A 15,922-nucleotide genomic window follows, 5' to 3' on the forward strand; every position below is an offset into this window, starting at 1 on the left:
ACTGCTTGGGCGGTGACGACTCCCCGTAAATACTGTCTCGGCCTCATTCGCGTCGCGTCGCAAAACATTTTTTTTTTCTATAATGCGAAACGTTTTTTTTGGGTTAAGTGTTCGGCATTTTGTGAAGTCCAAATGTGAAGCCTGGATAAAAGCGTGGCCGCGAGGCTCGACACTGATTGGTTGTAGGGTGGGACAGGAGCAGTGAGATGCTCGACGCTGATTGGTTAACGGCGAAGTCATGTGACTAGAGGGGTAGGAGAGGAGGAACTCGACCACCTGTGCGCATTAAGGGAGAGGAGCTCGTGAGTACGGAATGCTGCGGAAGATCGCCAGGTTTATCGGCCCGATGAGCGGTAGTATCGCTTCATTCGAGGAACAACTATCGAGTACGCACATGGTACGCGTTAAACTATCCGATGAAGTGCGCCGTGAACGTAGGCGTTTGGAAAATATCGCAAAACGTGTGTGATGCCAGAACGTTGCAGCTGCCTAGCAATTTGAGTTTTTTTTACTTCGTTTTTTTCTTGTGGTGGGGATTAAAATACTCCCCTTTCCTCCTTGCCTTTACACCCCTTTCGAGGCCCCTTCTTGTTTCGCACTTTCCTACATTTTAGAGTTATAAGACGTCTGCTGGGCTGTGGAACGTCTTCTGAGCATGCGCTGTTACTCTGTTGTGCGGAATATCATACATTGGGAACGCGTCCACAGCGCGGTGACTCGGCATTTTTCGACCGGGTGATCAACGATGCAAAGGTCTACAGACCAACTCAACTCTCTAACGTGCACGGCACTGCGCATGCGCAGAACGCTTCACTCATCCCGAATTTGGTTTTGCAAACTCGGGCTTGTTTGTTTGTAAACGGTATGTTGGTGTATAGATAGTTTCACTTTTGAAATGAGCGTGTGCGCCGGCTCGAGCTACCTGTGTGTGTGTACCCACCCACCGGTGTGACGTGTTGTCTGCTTCGTTTCCCTTTTCATGGTCCTCCCGAGCAGCTGGCGACGAAAGGCGAGGCCCACTGCATGCGACACGCCAGCAAGCCGGCCAACGATGCCAAGAACACGTACAAGAAACTGCTGCCCTGTGAGTGATCGGAGGCCGGGGTTCACTGGCGGCTGACAAGTTTCTTCAGGGAACAGGGTCATTAGAGAGTTTTAGTAGATCGTTCCCATGACTCCGATAACGATACCCCATACTCCGCCACCGCCTCCCTTGAGCATGCATAATATCGTTATCGGGGCTATCGGAGGTATCGGAACGATCTACTAAAACTCTCTATTATAGTGCTGGGGAGAGACCACTCCAGGTTTCTTTCAAATCTCGAATCATTGCCAAAAGGAGGGTGTAACGTCGAGGTCTGGGTCAAGACAACGGTTCATTCTGCTTCTGGGTTACGGCAAAAGTAACTGTTCGGGGTTCCAATTTTAGAACGTAGTATTTTTGCTCCTTGGGGGAAAGAACGGGTGCGTTGTTATAAGAGTGAAAGTTATAAACTTGTCGATTTTATAGCCCTGGGGGAATGGGCAGTTGAATCTTTTGTTCTCCTCGCCGGTCCCCTGGGTTCGTGCATTCGTGCAACCGCGGGGTGGGGTGTTGGAATGGTATCGGATGAAAACGAGTTTCCCAGCTACTATGCCCGCGAGTTTATAGATTTTAAAGCATCGGCGTTCATCGAAGCGCCGTATGTTTGCAAGTTTTTTCATGGCACAGTTAGTATCAACAATGACAAGGGCGCTAACGCTAAATCAGCTGAACCAAAATCATTTTATACTGGACTGTTCTCACGAATTTAGAACGGGACTTTGAAAGATTGAGAACAGGCCTAAATTAAACTCTGAATACCGGATAATTGAGAACCCAACAAAAATAAAATCCCACCATATTCCATTTCTTCTTTCTAAAAAAACAAAAAAAAAGAAAAACTTTGACAAGCATTTTTGAATTTCAGGAAAAATAGACTCGGAAAGCACGGAACCCCATGCTATAATCATGCATGGGATTAAGTATTGAAGAAGCAAGCGTTTCAGTTTCAGCAGGAAACTTTAAACAGCCGTTTAGAGAATTGAAGAACGCATTGCATAATAGTTTCCCCGCTACATGTAAGTTAGAAAATTGACGTCCCATGACGTCAGGTGACGTGACGTCACGGCAGCACTTGGTACTACAATTTAACACACTGACATGACGTCACGTGACCGCGTCGTGTGACGTCAGGTTACGCGACGTTATTTTCTTCTCTAAATCTAGCGGGAAGTTTACGTCGCCCGACGTGACGTCACGGTTTCAAGTCGTGTATCACGTGACATCAATCACCCGTCTAAAATCACCGGGGAAGTTCACGGACGGTAAAATTTCGGGGATTAGGGGGTCCTGTCACGAAGCGTTTCGTGCTTTAAATATTAAAACGTTACGGCCGCCCAAGTTGTCGAAGGTGGTCGAGAGATGGCGCTGCCGGACACCGGCGTCTCACCGGCGCCTGCCTCCCCCTGTGTATTCTGTCTCTTGTTCGCGTGGCCTGTCCGCCGCGTGTGTGTATATACACCAGAAAGCGAGTGCGGGAAAACTCGCGGCGGCCGCTTCAATCGATGACTGCTCTGCTAAGCCGGCCAGCCAGCGCTGGGCGACATCTCCAGCTCTCGCATTTGGCAGTCTGCCAACACTGAGCGAGCCCGAATACTTCTCTCCTCCCGGGATGGCCCCGGCGTTTTGCGGGCCACTTCGCTTATTTTATTGTCGCTTGTTCATCCAACTGCTTTTGCATCTTTTCTTTTTTTTCCCCTACCGTGTTCCGTGGGCGGGACCGTCTAGATTTCTTGAATGGGTCGCTTTCCGTACCGGCGGCTGGTGGGGTGGGTTGTGGTTGTGTTTGGCTGGCAGAGGGTGCATGCGTGCATGCTTGCGTTGGTGTGTGTTCCTCTCTATGTTTATTTGTTCCTATGTGTGTGTGTGCTCCTGTCTGTCTGTGTCTACACGTGTGTGTGTGTGTGTGTGATGGATAGGAATTCTCCTTCGATTCTGAACGTACGTAAACCCTGCCTTCAAAATATTTACGAAAGCTGGCAAAAAAAAAAAAACAATAAAAAGATAGAAACATCAGTGGCCTACCGGAACAAGAATGAGAACGGAACAAAAAGAGTTGGAGGAAAAACGGTTTATATTATGTGGGTTGAGGCGATCCCAGACGGAAACGAGCGCCTGCTAGAGGCGGATCATTCTTAGCCTGTCACTAACTTTAGTTCCGAATTGACTATATCTGACAATATAAGCACGCTGGCAAGCAAAACAGTCGATCGCCTCGAAGTTAATTCATTGTAATAATATAAATAATATAATAATTTATATAATTATAATAATATAAAAAAAATGTAATGAACGGCATACATGAAAGGATAAAGGAGTGAAGTGTTCGAGGGTATGAACGAAGAAGGCGGTGGATAAATAAGGTAACTTCTACGAATCGAAATGAGACTCGAATGAAAGCAGAAAACAGGAAACGTAGGAACCGGGCTCACGTGATTGCACTCGTTTTGATTGGCAGACGACTACAACCGAGTGGTCCTGGACACCCTTCCCGACATTCCCGACTCGGACTACGTGAACGCAACCCACATCGACGTGAGTAGACCTCTCGCTCTTGTTTCCATCCTGCTCGCCCGATTTCTTCTTTTCCTCGGTTCGCGACGTTTCACTCTCTTCCCCTTTCTCTCTCTCTCTCTCTCTCGCTCTCTCTCTTGTGTATCGGTGCTCTACGAGTGGAAGTTCTTCCAGTAAGACTCTGCGCATGCGTACAATTTCTCCTCTGCTTCCCGCTGTCGCCATTTTTGGTGGGCAACGTCCAGCACGATCAACATTGTCAGCACCTATCTTCGCGCGGAAGTCGTCGTTTCTAACGATTGTTTTGTTTTAGCAGCAATGAAAACCGATAGAACGGCACAATGCCAATTGGCTTCCGACTGTCCGAGGCACGTTGGGCAGCCCTCCATTTGTAGTTCGCAGACAGCCTCCCAGACGGCGCTCGTTACTCGAGAAAGGTGAAAATGAAAGGTTTTCAGCTATTTATACATGAGGAGTATAGACACAAAGTGGAGGCAGCGCACTAGAAAATTAAGAGGAAAGTTTTTAGGCTATAGTAGAGATACGGAAGAGCAGGTATCAGTTAAGAAGAAAGTTAAAGCCACAGAAAGAGATCGGTGGCTAGAGGGAATGCGGACAAAGACGGCTTTGGAAAGCTATAGATTAAACAAAACAGTTATTGCCAAAGAAAGCATTTATGACAATTCTAGGGGAAGCTCAGTGTTGTTTGAGGCAAGGACAGGTGTTCTGCGAACCAGAATATACAGAGTGAAGTACCAGGAAATTGATAAGTGTGCACTGCTTGTGGAGAGGAGGACGAGACGGCTGAGCACTTGATACTCTACTGTAAACGGCTTCACCCTATGCCTACCGAAGACAACATAGATTTAATAAAGTCATTGGGTTTTAGAGACAGCGAAGGAAGAGTGGATTTCAAGACAGTAGAGATTACCAAGCAAAGATTAAGTGAATGGTGGCGGAAAGCGAGAGAAAGCTAGGTATCTTCTTATTAACTGATGGCAAGGGGGTTTTATAGCCTCACTTTCTTTGCAGTGCGGAGTGAATGTAGATTTCACATGTAAATATTCTAAGCTTAAATGGTAAAACAAAATGGCTAGGTAGCGTAAGCTACCGCCCGATCAAAAGAGCTCAGCCGGTTCATCCATGCATCCATCCAGGTTAATTCCGCTACAAGTCCCTTCAGCATGATCGCGTTTACACCCACCGCTCCTAATTTTGATTTCCCAGAACTAATTACCTAAGAATAAAAAAAAAAAATTAAAAAGATCAACTTTCTATTGTTTGGAATAAACGGAAAACATCGTTTACTTATAAGGCTCTAATTTAGCCCGACGTAGCGCGGGAGGGCGCAAGCGCACGCCACGCTATCGCAAAAGCACACTAGAAACCACTACTTCCTTTGTTCCCCTCTTCTCTGATGCTTTCTTTTTGTGATGTTTGAAAGAAAACGCGTTCTCTCATTTCCAGAGTATTCTAAAGCCAAACGCCTACATCGCAGCCCAAGGTGAGCGGCACTTTCCCTTCTTCTCCCTCGGTTTCCTGGTTTCTTCATTTGCTCTTTTCGCGAGCCCCGAGTATGGAATTGAAAGTCGAAAAGGGGGAAAGAGTTTACTCTTTGCAAAAAAAAAAAAAATTCGAGATGTTCCGCGCGTAGAAGAAGAGCTACGCAAAATTCCGAAGAGACACCATAATACAGAGACGATCCCAGAATATTTATAAGAGTTTTGAGCTTGTGGTTTGAGAATTCTCACTTTCACGAAAGTTTTGAAATTCTGTGCCTCCAAAACCGTCCCTAAAAGTCATCTAAATCGTTTCTAAAAGTTCTTGTAATAGTGGAAACATATTTTTTTTTAAACATGACCCCCCCCCCCCCCCCCCCTCTCACATGTAGTTGTCGAAACAAAAATTCGCTTCCCTCGATGACGTTTTGGTAATTTGTGTTACAAAACCTAGCGAGTAAAACAACACCAACAAAAGCCACTGATACCTGCTTTGTGCCTTCAAAATGTGAGGAGATTGTTGGAACCGTTAACGAAATACTTGTAGTTTCGCGGTTATTCTTAGATGTTGCACCACATACTTTATTAGATGAAACCGTTTTCGTCCCCGCAGTGACAGATATAGCCAAGTAATCAGCACGTAATCGTGCTTGCGAACAAGGCCTGTCTACCAATAGGAGGTATTCACTGGACGCCTTGTTTGAAGGCGATGTTTAGAGTGCATGCTCAGAACGAGCTCACATTAATAGCCTTGTAAGACAGGCAACCTTGATGGTGCTAAATGCACGCTCCAAAAGGACTGCGGAAGCTCGCCGTCAGCACGCGCTCAGCAGCAGCGCACACGGATATATGGCCGCCAGTTCTACAGCTTACGGCGCTAGGATCAAGGGTCTTTGTGCTGTTGAACTTATACCGTTGTGATTCAGTACGCATCATTCCCTCCGTCTCCACTGCTTGACCGCGTTTTCACGGCAGTTTACGTCCATTGAGTGTTATTACTGTTGACGCGTTTAATTGATTTATAATACTTGCAATGTGGTCCCACGGTCCACGCGCCCTTTCGGGCACGTAGCTTCATCGGCAACTCTGAGAAGATACCAACCCCAAATTACGTCGCTTCTTCTGAGACAAAGATTCACCCCCAGCGTCACGTTAAAATAACCACGATCTTTTTTAACCAGCTTCCTTTTATCGGCAACGCGAGATCCGCTTGTTCACCCTTCAGATTACAGGCTGGTGAGAGATAATCGCTCGCCAGACGAGTCAACCACCTTGCAGCCATCACATAACCCCGCTCTCTGCTAGCGTAGCGCAAGGAGTGCTGGGAAATCGATGGATTAACCGGCCACTTAATCAATTAATGTTGTATTCGCGAATAATTGTTTTAACCGGTTAATCGACAAAATGTTGACGAACCAAAAGAACGCAAACATTTAAGGCTTCCACCATTTAAGGCTTCCACCAGTACACAACTGTATAGGTCGAGATTTGCAACTTCTGATAAATGCAGAAGGTTACACGAGTCCGGGCCACTTCAATGCCGTCCGAGTGTCCCTTTAGCGCAGCATAGATTGTAAACACTATTCGCCTCGAGATCGAACCGTGCCGCCACCGTGCGGCCGAAATTGGAAACGCGCGAAAGCGGGGATACCGCCGTGCGTCGTCTGCTACGGGCGCACGCCCAGAAGCATGGATCTCGACGAGGCAAGCCCGTTTCAGGCTGAGCTTGACATTCCTTATTAAATGTTGTATGCTTTTATTGCCGTTTCTTCTTACTAAAGGTTGTGCTGTATCGTTTGCCATGCGTAGAAATTCAGCAAAGCGATTATTATTAAGTCGGAAGCTACAATCGCTGGTCCCACGTTCTTTTTTTTTTATCGCACAAACCGCGGCTTTCATAAAGCATTGAATGTTGTGTGGGCCTGTGGTTTTATTAGAAAATTACCCCGACTGATTGCTATCCTTCAATAGACTAATCAATCAATAAATCCGTATGTTGATTTTGCCCCGGTCATATTGCGTGAAAGACGTTAAAACTACACATTTTTTTACTGGTTTTACTATGTCATAAATGGCATGGTGCATTCCCATTATAAACTTCACGTTGTGAGTCCTCCATAATTATGAACACGGGAAGCTTTTTAAAATGAAGTATTTCTTAAGTTCTTATTTAAACAGTATAATCACCCTCGGCGAAATGATAAACGGTAAACCACGCTGAAGTGGTTTACCCTGCGAGCCAGTGTCACAAAAGAAGTATAAAGACGTCAAAAATATTAAAGCAGGCATATTTTACTCCTTGTTGACTTTCTTTAGCACAACACTCCAATTAACCGGCAAAAAAAAAATTTTTAATTAAAGCATTACTCGAATAATCTGAAAGTTAATCGATGAACTGCCCAGTCCCGATATACGTTAGGTGAAGGCGGAGGGTGATCGGAAAGTCTCGTGAAGCCCTCATCAGTAAAAGAGTATCACTGCGGCCGATGCTGTCTGTGCGTAGTGCGCGTCGTTTGTTGGTGTTGTACAGTCTACTTTGTTTGAATACAAGATCATTTAGCCAGAGATTTATAGTATTAGCTTCTTGGCATCCGCGGGGCTCGTCAAGAAAATTGAAGCGGGTGAACCCACACTACCAAGAAAAGTATTTAATAATAGGAACATTGCTGCGTTGCTCGGTTACACTCGTTTATTACAGTCACGGCAGATATAGTAGAGTTTGTTTCACGTGTTTCTGTTGTCCTGCCAACCGTGCAATTTGCAGATTTTAACAAGAAGAGACACTCTCTCCTCATCGCAAAGCAGTAGATTTGTTCAGACTCCAAAACAGTTACCCACACTACACTCTAAAAAAAAGCCCGTGCGTCTGCTTTCCCGCACAACACTCGTAGAGCCAATCACCGGAACTTACGGAGGCAGCTCAGCGAATGACGATGCCGAAACATCTGTTTAGACCAAAAAACGCAGTCTGAGTTGTGACATTAAGCAATGCAAAACGTCACGCTTGCATTGCTTAATGCCACAACTCAGACTGCGTTTTTTAATCTAAACATATGTTTCGGCATCGTCTTTCGCTGATCTGCCTTCGTAAGTTGCGGCGATTGGCTCTACGAGTGTTGTGCGGGAGAGCAGACGCACGGGCTTTTTATAGAGTGTATGGCACAGTGAAAGGGCAGAGGAGCTCAATAGCATGGTAATTTCCAACACATCGCTAACTTATCTTCATTCTAAATATTTATATTACTGAAAAACCAAGACGTTAAAAAAAGCATAGAAACTGCGATTTCACAGCCCACAGTACCAGTATTATGTTACCTGGGTTGGAATTTATTATTATTTTTTTATTTCACACGTTGATGAACTGATACATTCATTTTAAAAGTAACAAATATTTAACATAAATATTCCTGTTCAGCCGGAGACAGGCATCAGTCGTGGTGATCCACGCTTTCCAACGTCTGCCTAGAGCAGACGACACACCCACAGAAGCGATTATATAAATTTGGGCCGCACGCTGGCAACACGATTCGATCTTTACTGAAGCACCGAACTTTACTGCATCCTTTTCCGCTAGAATTGTTTTCCCACCGACAGTATGCGACAAAATAAACGCAAGAATCTACGTCGTCTCGCGCGCGACCGTGGAGAGCCTATGGGGCGGCCGTTCTCCTATCCCCGCTTTGATGGTGATGATAGCGCGACCGTAGCGCCACCTCTAGGTCGATCTCGAGGCCAATAGGAGGTCATTCTCGCCGGAGAATATCAACGAACGAACCTCTTTTGCTTTGTGCAGATGTGAAGTAATAATCTGCGAGTGTGAGTGCCCGAACTGTTCTCAACTACGCATCGAGGTTGATTCGAGATCAAAATTGTATATTGCGCCATTTGTCACATATTTTCGAAGAAGCGAGGTCACCTAGTGAAACGTCGGCACGCCGTCCTGAGGTTTACCAAGCGGAAATTCCCTCTTGACGTTCTTCTGCCAGCTTCGCTCCCCTCGGTGTCCTGTTTGGAGTTTGGACATATTGTATTCAGCAAGGGCGACGTCGGTCGTTCGCCGCATGATTACTCTTCACTGGGTCGTGATCACGCGGAGAAAGACCGACGCATACGACTGGTTCAAGAAACGCGCGGCGCCTTCCACACTGTCAGCGTGTGAATCGGACCACCTGCATCCCGTGATCGCGTGCTTCGGGGATCGGTAATGCGGGGTCACTGTTCTGCGATCCCCCTCGAAACTCGGAGCTTCGCGTCACGAAGGCCAGTGTTACATAACCATGTCCGGTGCTATACTCGGTAGAACCCAACCTCATGGGGCGATGTTTCACGTTACGGTATAGACCTTCGCAAAAATCGCCTTCTGCACGCCGCCATCTTTGTCTGCTGGGGTGTTTAACTTCTGAGCATGCGCTGTTCTCTGCTGTGCGGTAGATCAGACTCTGCGCGTGCGTCCGCAGCTCAGTGACTCAGCATTTTTCACCCGGGGTGATAAGCGATGCAAAGGTCTATAGCCGCCGACAGGGTGAGAACGTCAGGGAGGAATTTCAGTTGTCCTGCCCTAGCGCGCGCTTCCTACCTTTGATAGTGCTTCGGCGTGCTTCGCCTTCTAGTGAACTAACTTCTTGAACGTGCGTCCGCAGCGACGCAGGACGGAGGGCAACGCACGGCGGAGGGCAGCCAGCGCGTTCTCGAGTCAGAGCGTACAAGAGAGTCGCACCGCCCTTCTTATTCTGTCAGCGAATGTGGCTCGTAACACGTTAGTTTTGGTGCCTCGAACTTTACTGCTGTAAAAGGCTGTCCACGCTAAACATGACTTTTTTTCTTTTTCTTTTTGCGGTGTTTTATTTATCAAACTTCGTTAGAACGGCACACCTTCGCGGACTCGTGGCAGAAGTCCGTACATTCTGAGGATCTTCCGTAATTTCGGAATTTCCGAAATTCTGCTTGACATTCCCAAGACGGACGGAGGTCTTGGGAATTCCGTGAACTCCGAGGACACGAGGCTGTGCTTCGTCTGCCAACGCGCAGTTTAAATGACTCCTGACCACGCGATACGGAAGCCCATTTAGTTAAACTATGCTTGTACCGGGACGGTGCAGGGGACGAATTATTAACTTTCTTCGTAAGCGTGCGGTCAATGTGAACATCAACAAACATTTTTTTTTACGTTTTTTTTTTTTTTTAAGTTTTTGATTTTTTCAAGCCAAACTTTGAAGTGTCTGGGGTCCTTATTTATACATAGCAGTTTAGACTTCAAATTTTGATTTCTGCTGCAAACTGCGAGAGAACTAGCGCAGCGTTCCGGAGTGTGAACCCAGAAATCCAAGCCTATCGTGTATACTGTCTATAGAAACCTCGTCTAACGAACGTAAGTATACCGAACCGCTGTAGGCCACCATACCTTGTATCGAAACTCTGTATACAGAAACGAAAACTTCGCATACCCGGTACCTGGGTAACCGTGCTACATAATGGGGTTTCCCTTGTAGGTAACGATACTAAACCTCGGCATTCACTCTGTACGTCGCAGGTCCCAACGAGGACACCATCAGCGACTTCTGGCGGATGGTATGGGAAAAGAAGTGCTACGTCGTCGTCATGCTCACCAAGGTGTTCGATTTCATACGGGTAAGGACGTCCCATTGATTTCTATATAACACCTGGCATTAGAGTCGTCCGGAAGATCTGGTTACGCACACATATAGTTCATTACCCTTACTTACGCTCTCTTTTTACTTGTCCCGGAATCGTCAGGCCTTCAACGTAGGCCAGGTCCTACTCTATCGCTTTTTTTGTTCTCTGCTATTTTAGGAACTTGCCATATTTTTGCCGTGTAGTAGAAAGCTTTCTATTCTAGTATCTTGACTGGCACGATTACGTAGCCACAATAAATGAATGAAGCCATAATAAATGTCTCAACGTCGGTGCCTTCTGCTGTAGTCACTGTCGGGGCAAGAAGGACGGAGAGGTCTTTCAGTGTTTCTGTATTCACTGCCATTCTTAGCGTCTTGGCTTCTAATGGAGGTTCAGACCTGAGACGACATTAAAGGGCGTGATGTGGTCATTGAAGCAAGGGGCCACGAGCATAATGTGGAAAATGAAAAATACCTTTATTTCTGCACCTGTCAGTGACTCAACAGCTAAAAAAGTTTAATCGTCTGTTTTCTTTCATCGTCTTATTTTTCGCGATGATGGGGACCACTATCCTTGGTAGAATTTGCGCTGGCAATCATTGGCGATCTGAATTTGCTTTGGTGACAAAGGAGAAGAACATGCACCTGGGTCCTAATGAACCAGTCTTGAGCATTCGTACATCGTGGGAGCAAATAAACATGAAAAGATTCGCGGACCAACATAACTACATCTACAACTGTCCGTGTGCCAGGTGATGTGCTGCCAGTACTGGCCCATGGAGCTGGACAAGCCGGAGAAGTACGGTCTAATCGAGGTCACGCTCTTGTCCGAGGATACCATGGCCAACTTCGTGATTCGGACGCTCCGGTTACGCAGGGTGAGCACCTCTTTCCCCATTCACATGGTGGTGATGACCATCATAATGATTACACATAATGATGACCGTGATGATGAACACTATTACACATGATGATGACCTGATGATGATGACTGATATTACGCATTATCAGGACCTGATGATGATAATTAAGATCATTATCACAAGCGATGAGGTCCTGATGATGACCACCATTATTACATGATGAGCACCTGCCGATGATGATTACTACACCTGATGATGGCCGGGTGATGACCATTATTACACATGCACAGGACCTGATGGTGACGGCCGTTTAGGACATATCTTGCACACCTGTAAGAACGTCACTTTCGAGATGGTCATTGATCACGGCAAGAAAGCCACCAAGACTACCTTCAGTTCATCATCTGTAACTAATAATTGTGTGGACTGGCGTTCTTATAGGGTGCGCGGTAGGTTCTGCTCGTCGACTGCCACGATTCTACGGATAAAGATGAGATGTAGGTGCCCATGGAGCAGCGAGACTGGTTATCACCCAGTGTGATCTCAACGTTCCAGGGTGAGGAGGAGCGCGATGTGTTCCAGCTGCACTTCACCAGCTGGGCCTCACACACGGAGCCTTTCACCAACGCCCTGCTGGACTTCCGGCGAAGGGTGCGGACCTTTACCGACCGGTGGTCGGCCATAGGACCCACCGTCGTTCACTGCAGGTTAGCGCCTCTTCGTGGACATACTGTCGCGGACACACACACACACAAAAAATTTAAAAACTCCACTCGGGGTGGCAAAAAAAAAAAAAAAAATCCTTTGTCTTCCCAACGACCACATACGCACACAAATACATGTCTCCTCTCAGCTCCAATAACGAGTGACGAAAGGCGTTCGTGTGTACTTGTTTATATCGTCCGCTGCTATACAGCGCCTTCGCTGCTCCAATCTTGGGCACATCTGTAATTTAACCCCATGTTGCCGTAAAAAGATAAAGTATTTTACCGTGCTTAGTCAACACCACCTAGACAGAAGGCCTCCACACGCGTCATCATAGTCAGATAGATCGAGGCGAGAGATTGGCCACGAGTGCTGCGTCAGTGTTCGGCTGCGGCTCGTGGCCAATCAGCGCGTCGAAGGTCGGGCTCGGGTCCAGTAGCCGACCGAGCGCGATCCGACTGTGATGACGTTTCATAGAAGAAGAGGAAACCATGCGGAGGCCTTCTGTCTAGGTGGTGTTGGCTTAGTGCCACAGCGCTAACTGTTTTTCCAGCTTCTAAACATATTGTCAGTCTTCTCGTTTGCCAATATCCTTCCACAGATTGCAGGGATTGGCTCTCCCGAGTGCTTTGTGGGAAAGTGAACGCTCCAGATTTCTTAGGGTGTGTTTAATAGACCCCGTAGGATTGACGTCACTCTCTTCCTGCAGCGACGGTTGCGGCAGAACGGGAACCTACATGTGCATCGACGCCAATCTGGAGCTGGCGGACGAAGACGGCGTCTACGACGTGTTCGGCTACACCAAGAAGCTCCGGGCGGCGCGCAAGGGCATGGTCGAAACTGTGGTAAGCCGCGGTCACAGACTCTGCCCCGCTGACCTCTTGTTAGTCTTGTATGACGTCTGGAAAGCGTTTGAGCCGCGGGGCCCTTCGTCTCGCCAGTAGCGAATTCGTGGAATAACCGGGCCGCGTACATTATATTGCGAAGTACAGGGTGTCAAAAAAAAAAATTATAGGGTGTTTTTTTTTTTCACCGCAAAGATAAACTAGGCATCACCGAACGCTCATTCTCCGCCCAAGGGTAGCGCTGGAGGTTACAACCAGATGCCAAAGTTTCAGCCCGATCGGATACCTTATTCAAAAGTTATAAGTGATTTTCTGAAAATTTCAATGGGAAGATAGAGCCCATTTTTGCCCGTTTTCGATTTCTGGTGTCCATAGAGCCCCATGTGTTCAAAAACTCCGTCGGCCGCCATCTTTCCATTGAAATTTTCAGAAAATCACTTATAACTTTTGATTAAGTTATCGAATCGGGCTGAAACTTTGGCATCTGGTTCGACCCTTTAGCGCTACTTTTGGGCGAAATATGAGCGTTGGGCGATGCCTAGTTTATTTTTGCGGTGAAAAACACCGTGTAAATTTCTTTTTGTGACACCCTGTATATATACTGTCAAAGGCACAGTCTGGAACTGGTAACCTGGCGGCTCATTCCATGTAATAAGGCTGGCATACCAAGAGTCAGCGCTCGCACATTCGACGTCTCATTTATACCTCGAACATCACGTGACTGGTACCACATTTCCGTTTCGGTTGCTATAGAACTGGTGATGCCGTACCCTTTTAAACAAACTCGTACTAACAGCACGCTTAGTTGATTCGATCGCTTGTGTATTCTCTCCCCATTATAGTCTATCTCGTACCTTGAGGGTAAGTAAAAATTAAAAAAAAAGGTCAGCGATGACTCTTATTCCATAAGGCTTTATTAGGGTTTAGCTGTGCCGCCAACCTGTCGATGGTGGACAGCAGGCTCACGTGCAGTCTGGTCATACAGGTATACAGAGCTGTTGCTGAGCGACGTATACATTTATGGCCGTCTCTAGAGCCACTAAGCTCGCTATGATTAGAGGACTGGCTCTCCATTTCCGGATTTTCTTGTGGGCGCCGCCATTTTGGTGCCTAGTGGAGAGCGGGCGCCGTTTTCGATCTTTATATACGATTCGAAAATTAGGCTTCCTGAGCTCTAAATGCGGTGTTAAGAAGCTCGGGGGATATCGCTTTTCCTCTGTCGCGAACTGTATTAACGTTACCGGAGGCCGGTAAACCGTTTCCCGCGATTCAAGACAAAACATTGGATGACCGACAACATTCTTATTAAGTACCAAAATGACTCAAGGGGCGTTACTACGAAGCCTAACTTGTTTAGTGGCTCTATTCTCGTATTCACTGCAAAAACCGAAGTAAAAAAATAAATAAATAAGTCCGCCTTTTTGCGGAGCAATACTGATTTACTCCTTTAGATGGGAAATTAAGATGCATATGGATGAATTTCAGATTAGCTTACCGTTATTTTATCGATAGGTGCACATTTCAAACGCCAAAAGCATAGTTTCTTCCTCCGACAACCAGGTCTCGTAAGAACTACTTCATGCAGTGCACAAGTAAATGCGCAAAACATCCTTTTTTTTTTCTTGATTCGACAACGAGTATAGTTGTAATCTATGGACTATATTCAAAAGTTCATCGAGCAACACTGGCGGTCGCCACAATTTGGGCACCGCTTTCTGAGCGACGAGTGCGACGCGTGTGACTGGTTCCGAGTTTGGACTGGAGCTCGCAGCGCGTGGAGCGAAAGCTCGCGCCACAGATCACAGGTACTAGAGCCACTAAATGAGCTGCGCTTAGAGTATCGGCACTCCGCTCCCTGACATTGCTGTGGGCGCCGCCATTTTGGGGCTTGTGCAGAGAAGACGCAACGGCCGATCGTCATGATTCAAAGGTGCGACTTTCTCAGCATTAGATTCGGTGTTAGAAAGCTCATGAAATATTGATTCTCTTTCTAGCGAACTATTTAACCATTTATTGAGGGTGGAAAGACGTTTTTTGTAGTTTCAGATAAAGCTTCAGATAACTGGCAACCATGATATTAAACCAGAATATGGCCAAGTGCCGTTACTCTGAAGCGTAGCTTATTTAGTGGCACTAACAGGAACCAGAGCTTCAATCCCCCACCGTTGCCAGTTTCGATCTGGATGAGCATCGTACCGGCGTGGCGACCGTACATCAATAACGCGTGACGCAATGTTAAAGACCCCAGGGTGGTAGTAGTACTGCGCTCGCTAAATTTCTCATGTGCTGTACAGACACTGTCTACACATGCACACGAATCAAGTATAATTTTGTTCGAGCTCTAGCCGAGCGCTAACGCAGCCCTTGTGTCGAATACGTTTGCACCCAAGTATACGCGCCGAACGCTGACTTGGGTGCAAACCCGTGGTGCAAACTGACCAATACATGCACAAAGTGTGTGCTCAAAATATGGCGGACTCGGAGCTGCTACTCGGAGAGCAAGTCGTCTGCTTCTTCCTCAAGGGTTGCGGTGATGTCAGAACTATGCTGACTTCTGATCGACTTTGATTAGAAGGGTAGTGGGTAGACCTCACTGCTAGATGCTTTGGAGTCTACCCATTATATTTTTTCAATCAGCCAATAAGAGCTCGACGTTCCGACATCATCGAAACCCCAAGAAGCAGACGACGCTTGCGCTCCGCATAATGGAGGACGCAAACTTGCGAAAAGGGTCTATTGGCGTCCCCGCGGAGCGCTCTGGGTATCACCAACGACGAGATAT

At 46.8% G+C, this 15,922-nt stretch overlaps 1 protein-coding gene across 3 annotated transcripts in view; it reads left to right on the forward strand.

The window, feature by feature from the left end:
- LOC8051620 (receptor-type tyrosine-protein phosphatase kappa) overlaps positions 1–15,922 on the forward strand; it is a 103,011-nt gene that overhangs the window by 70,041 nt on the left and 17,048 nt on the right. For all 3 annotated transcript variants that reach the window (XM_040207626.3, XM_040207628.3, XM_040207627.3), the window contains exons 3-9: positions 997–1,084; positions 3,540–3,616; positions 5,063–5,099; positions 10,625–10,722; positions 11,480–11,605; positions 12,146–12,297; positions 13,005–13,140. In XM_040207626.3, the coding sequence (XP_040063560.1) occupies positions 997–1,084; positions 3,540–3,616; positions 5,063–5,099; positions 10,625–10,722; positions 11,480–11,605; positions 12,146–12,297; positions 13,005–13,140 (714 nt within the window). The remainder of the gene's footprint in view (positions 1–996; positions 1,085–3,539; positions 3,617–5,062; positions 5,100–10,624; positions 10,723–11,479; positions 11,606–12,145; positions 12,298–13,004; positions 13,141–15,922) is intronic.

Source organism: Ixodes scapularis, unplaced genomic scaffold (assembly GCF_016920785.2).
Source record: "Ixodes scapularis isolate PalLabHiFi unplaced genomic scaffold, ASM1692078v2 PGA_scaffold12__126_contigs__length_90152505, whole genome shotgun sequence".
In the NCBI taxonomy this organism is placed as follows: Eukaryota; Metazoa; Arthropoda; class Arachnida; order Ixodida; family Ixodidae; genus Ixodes; species Ixodes scapularis.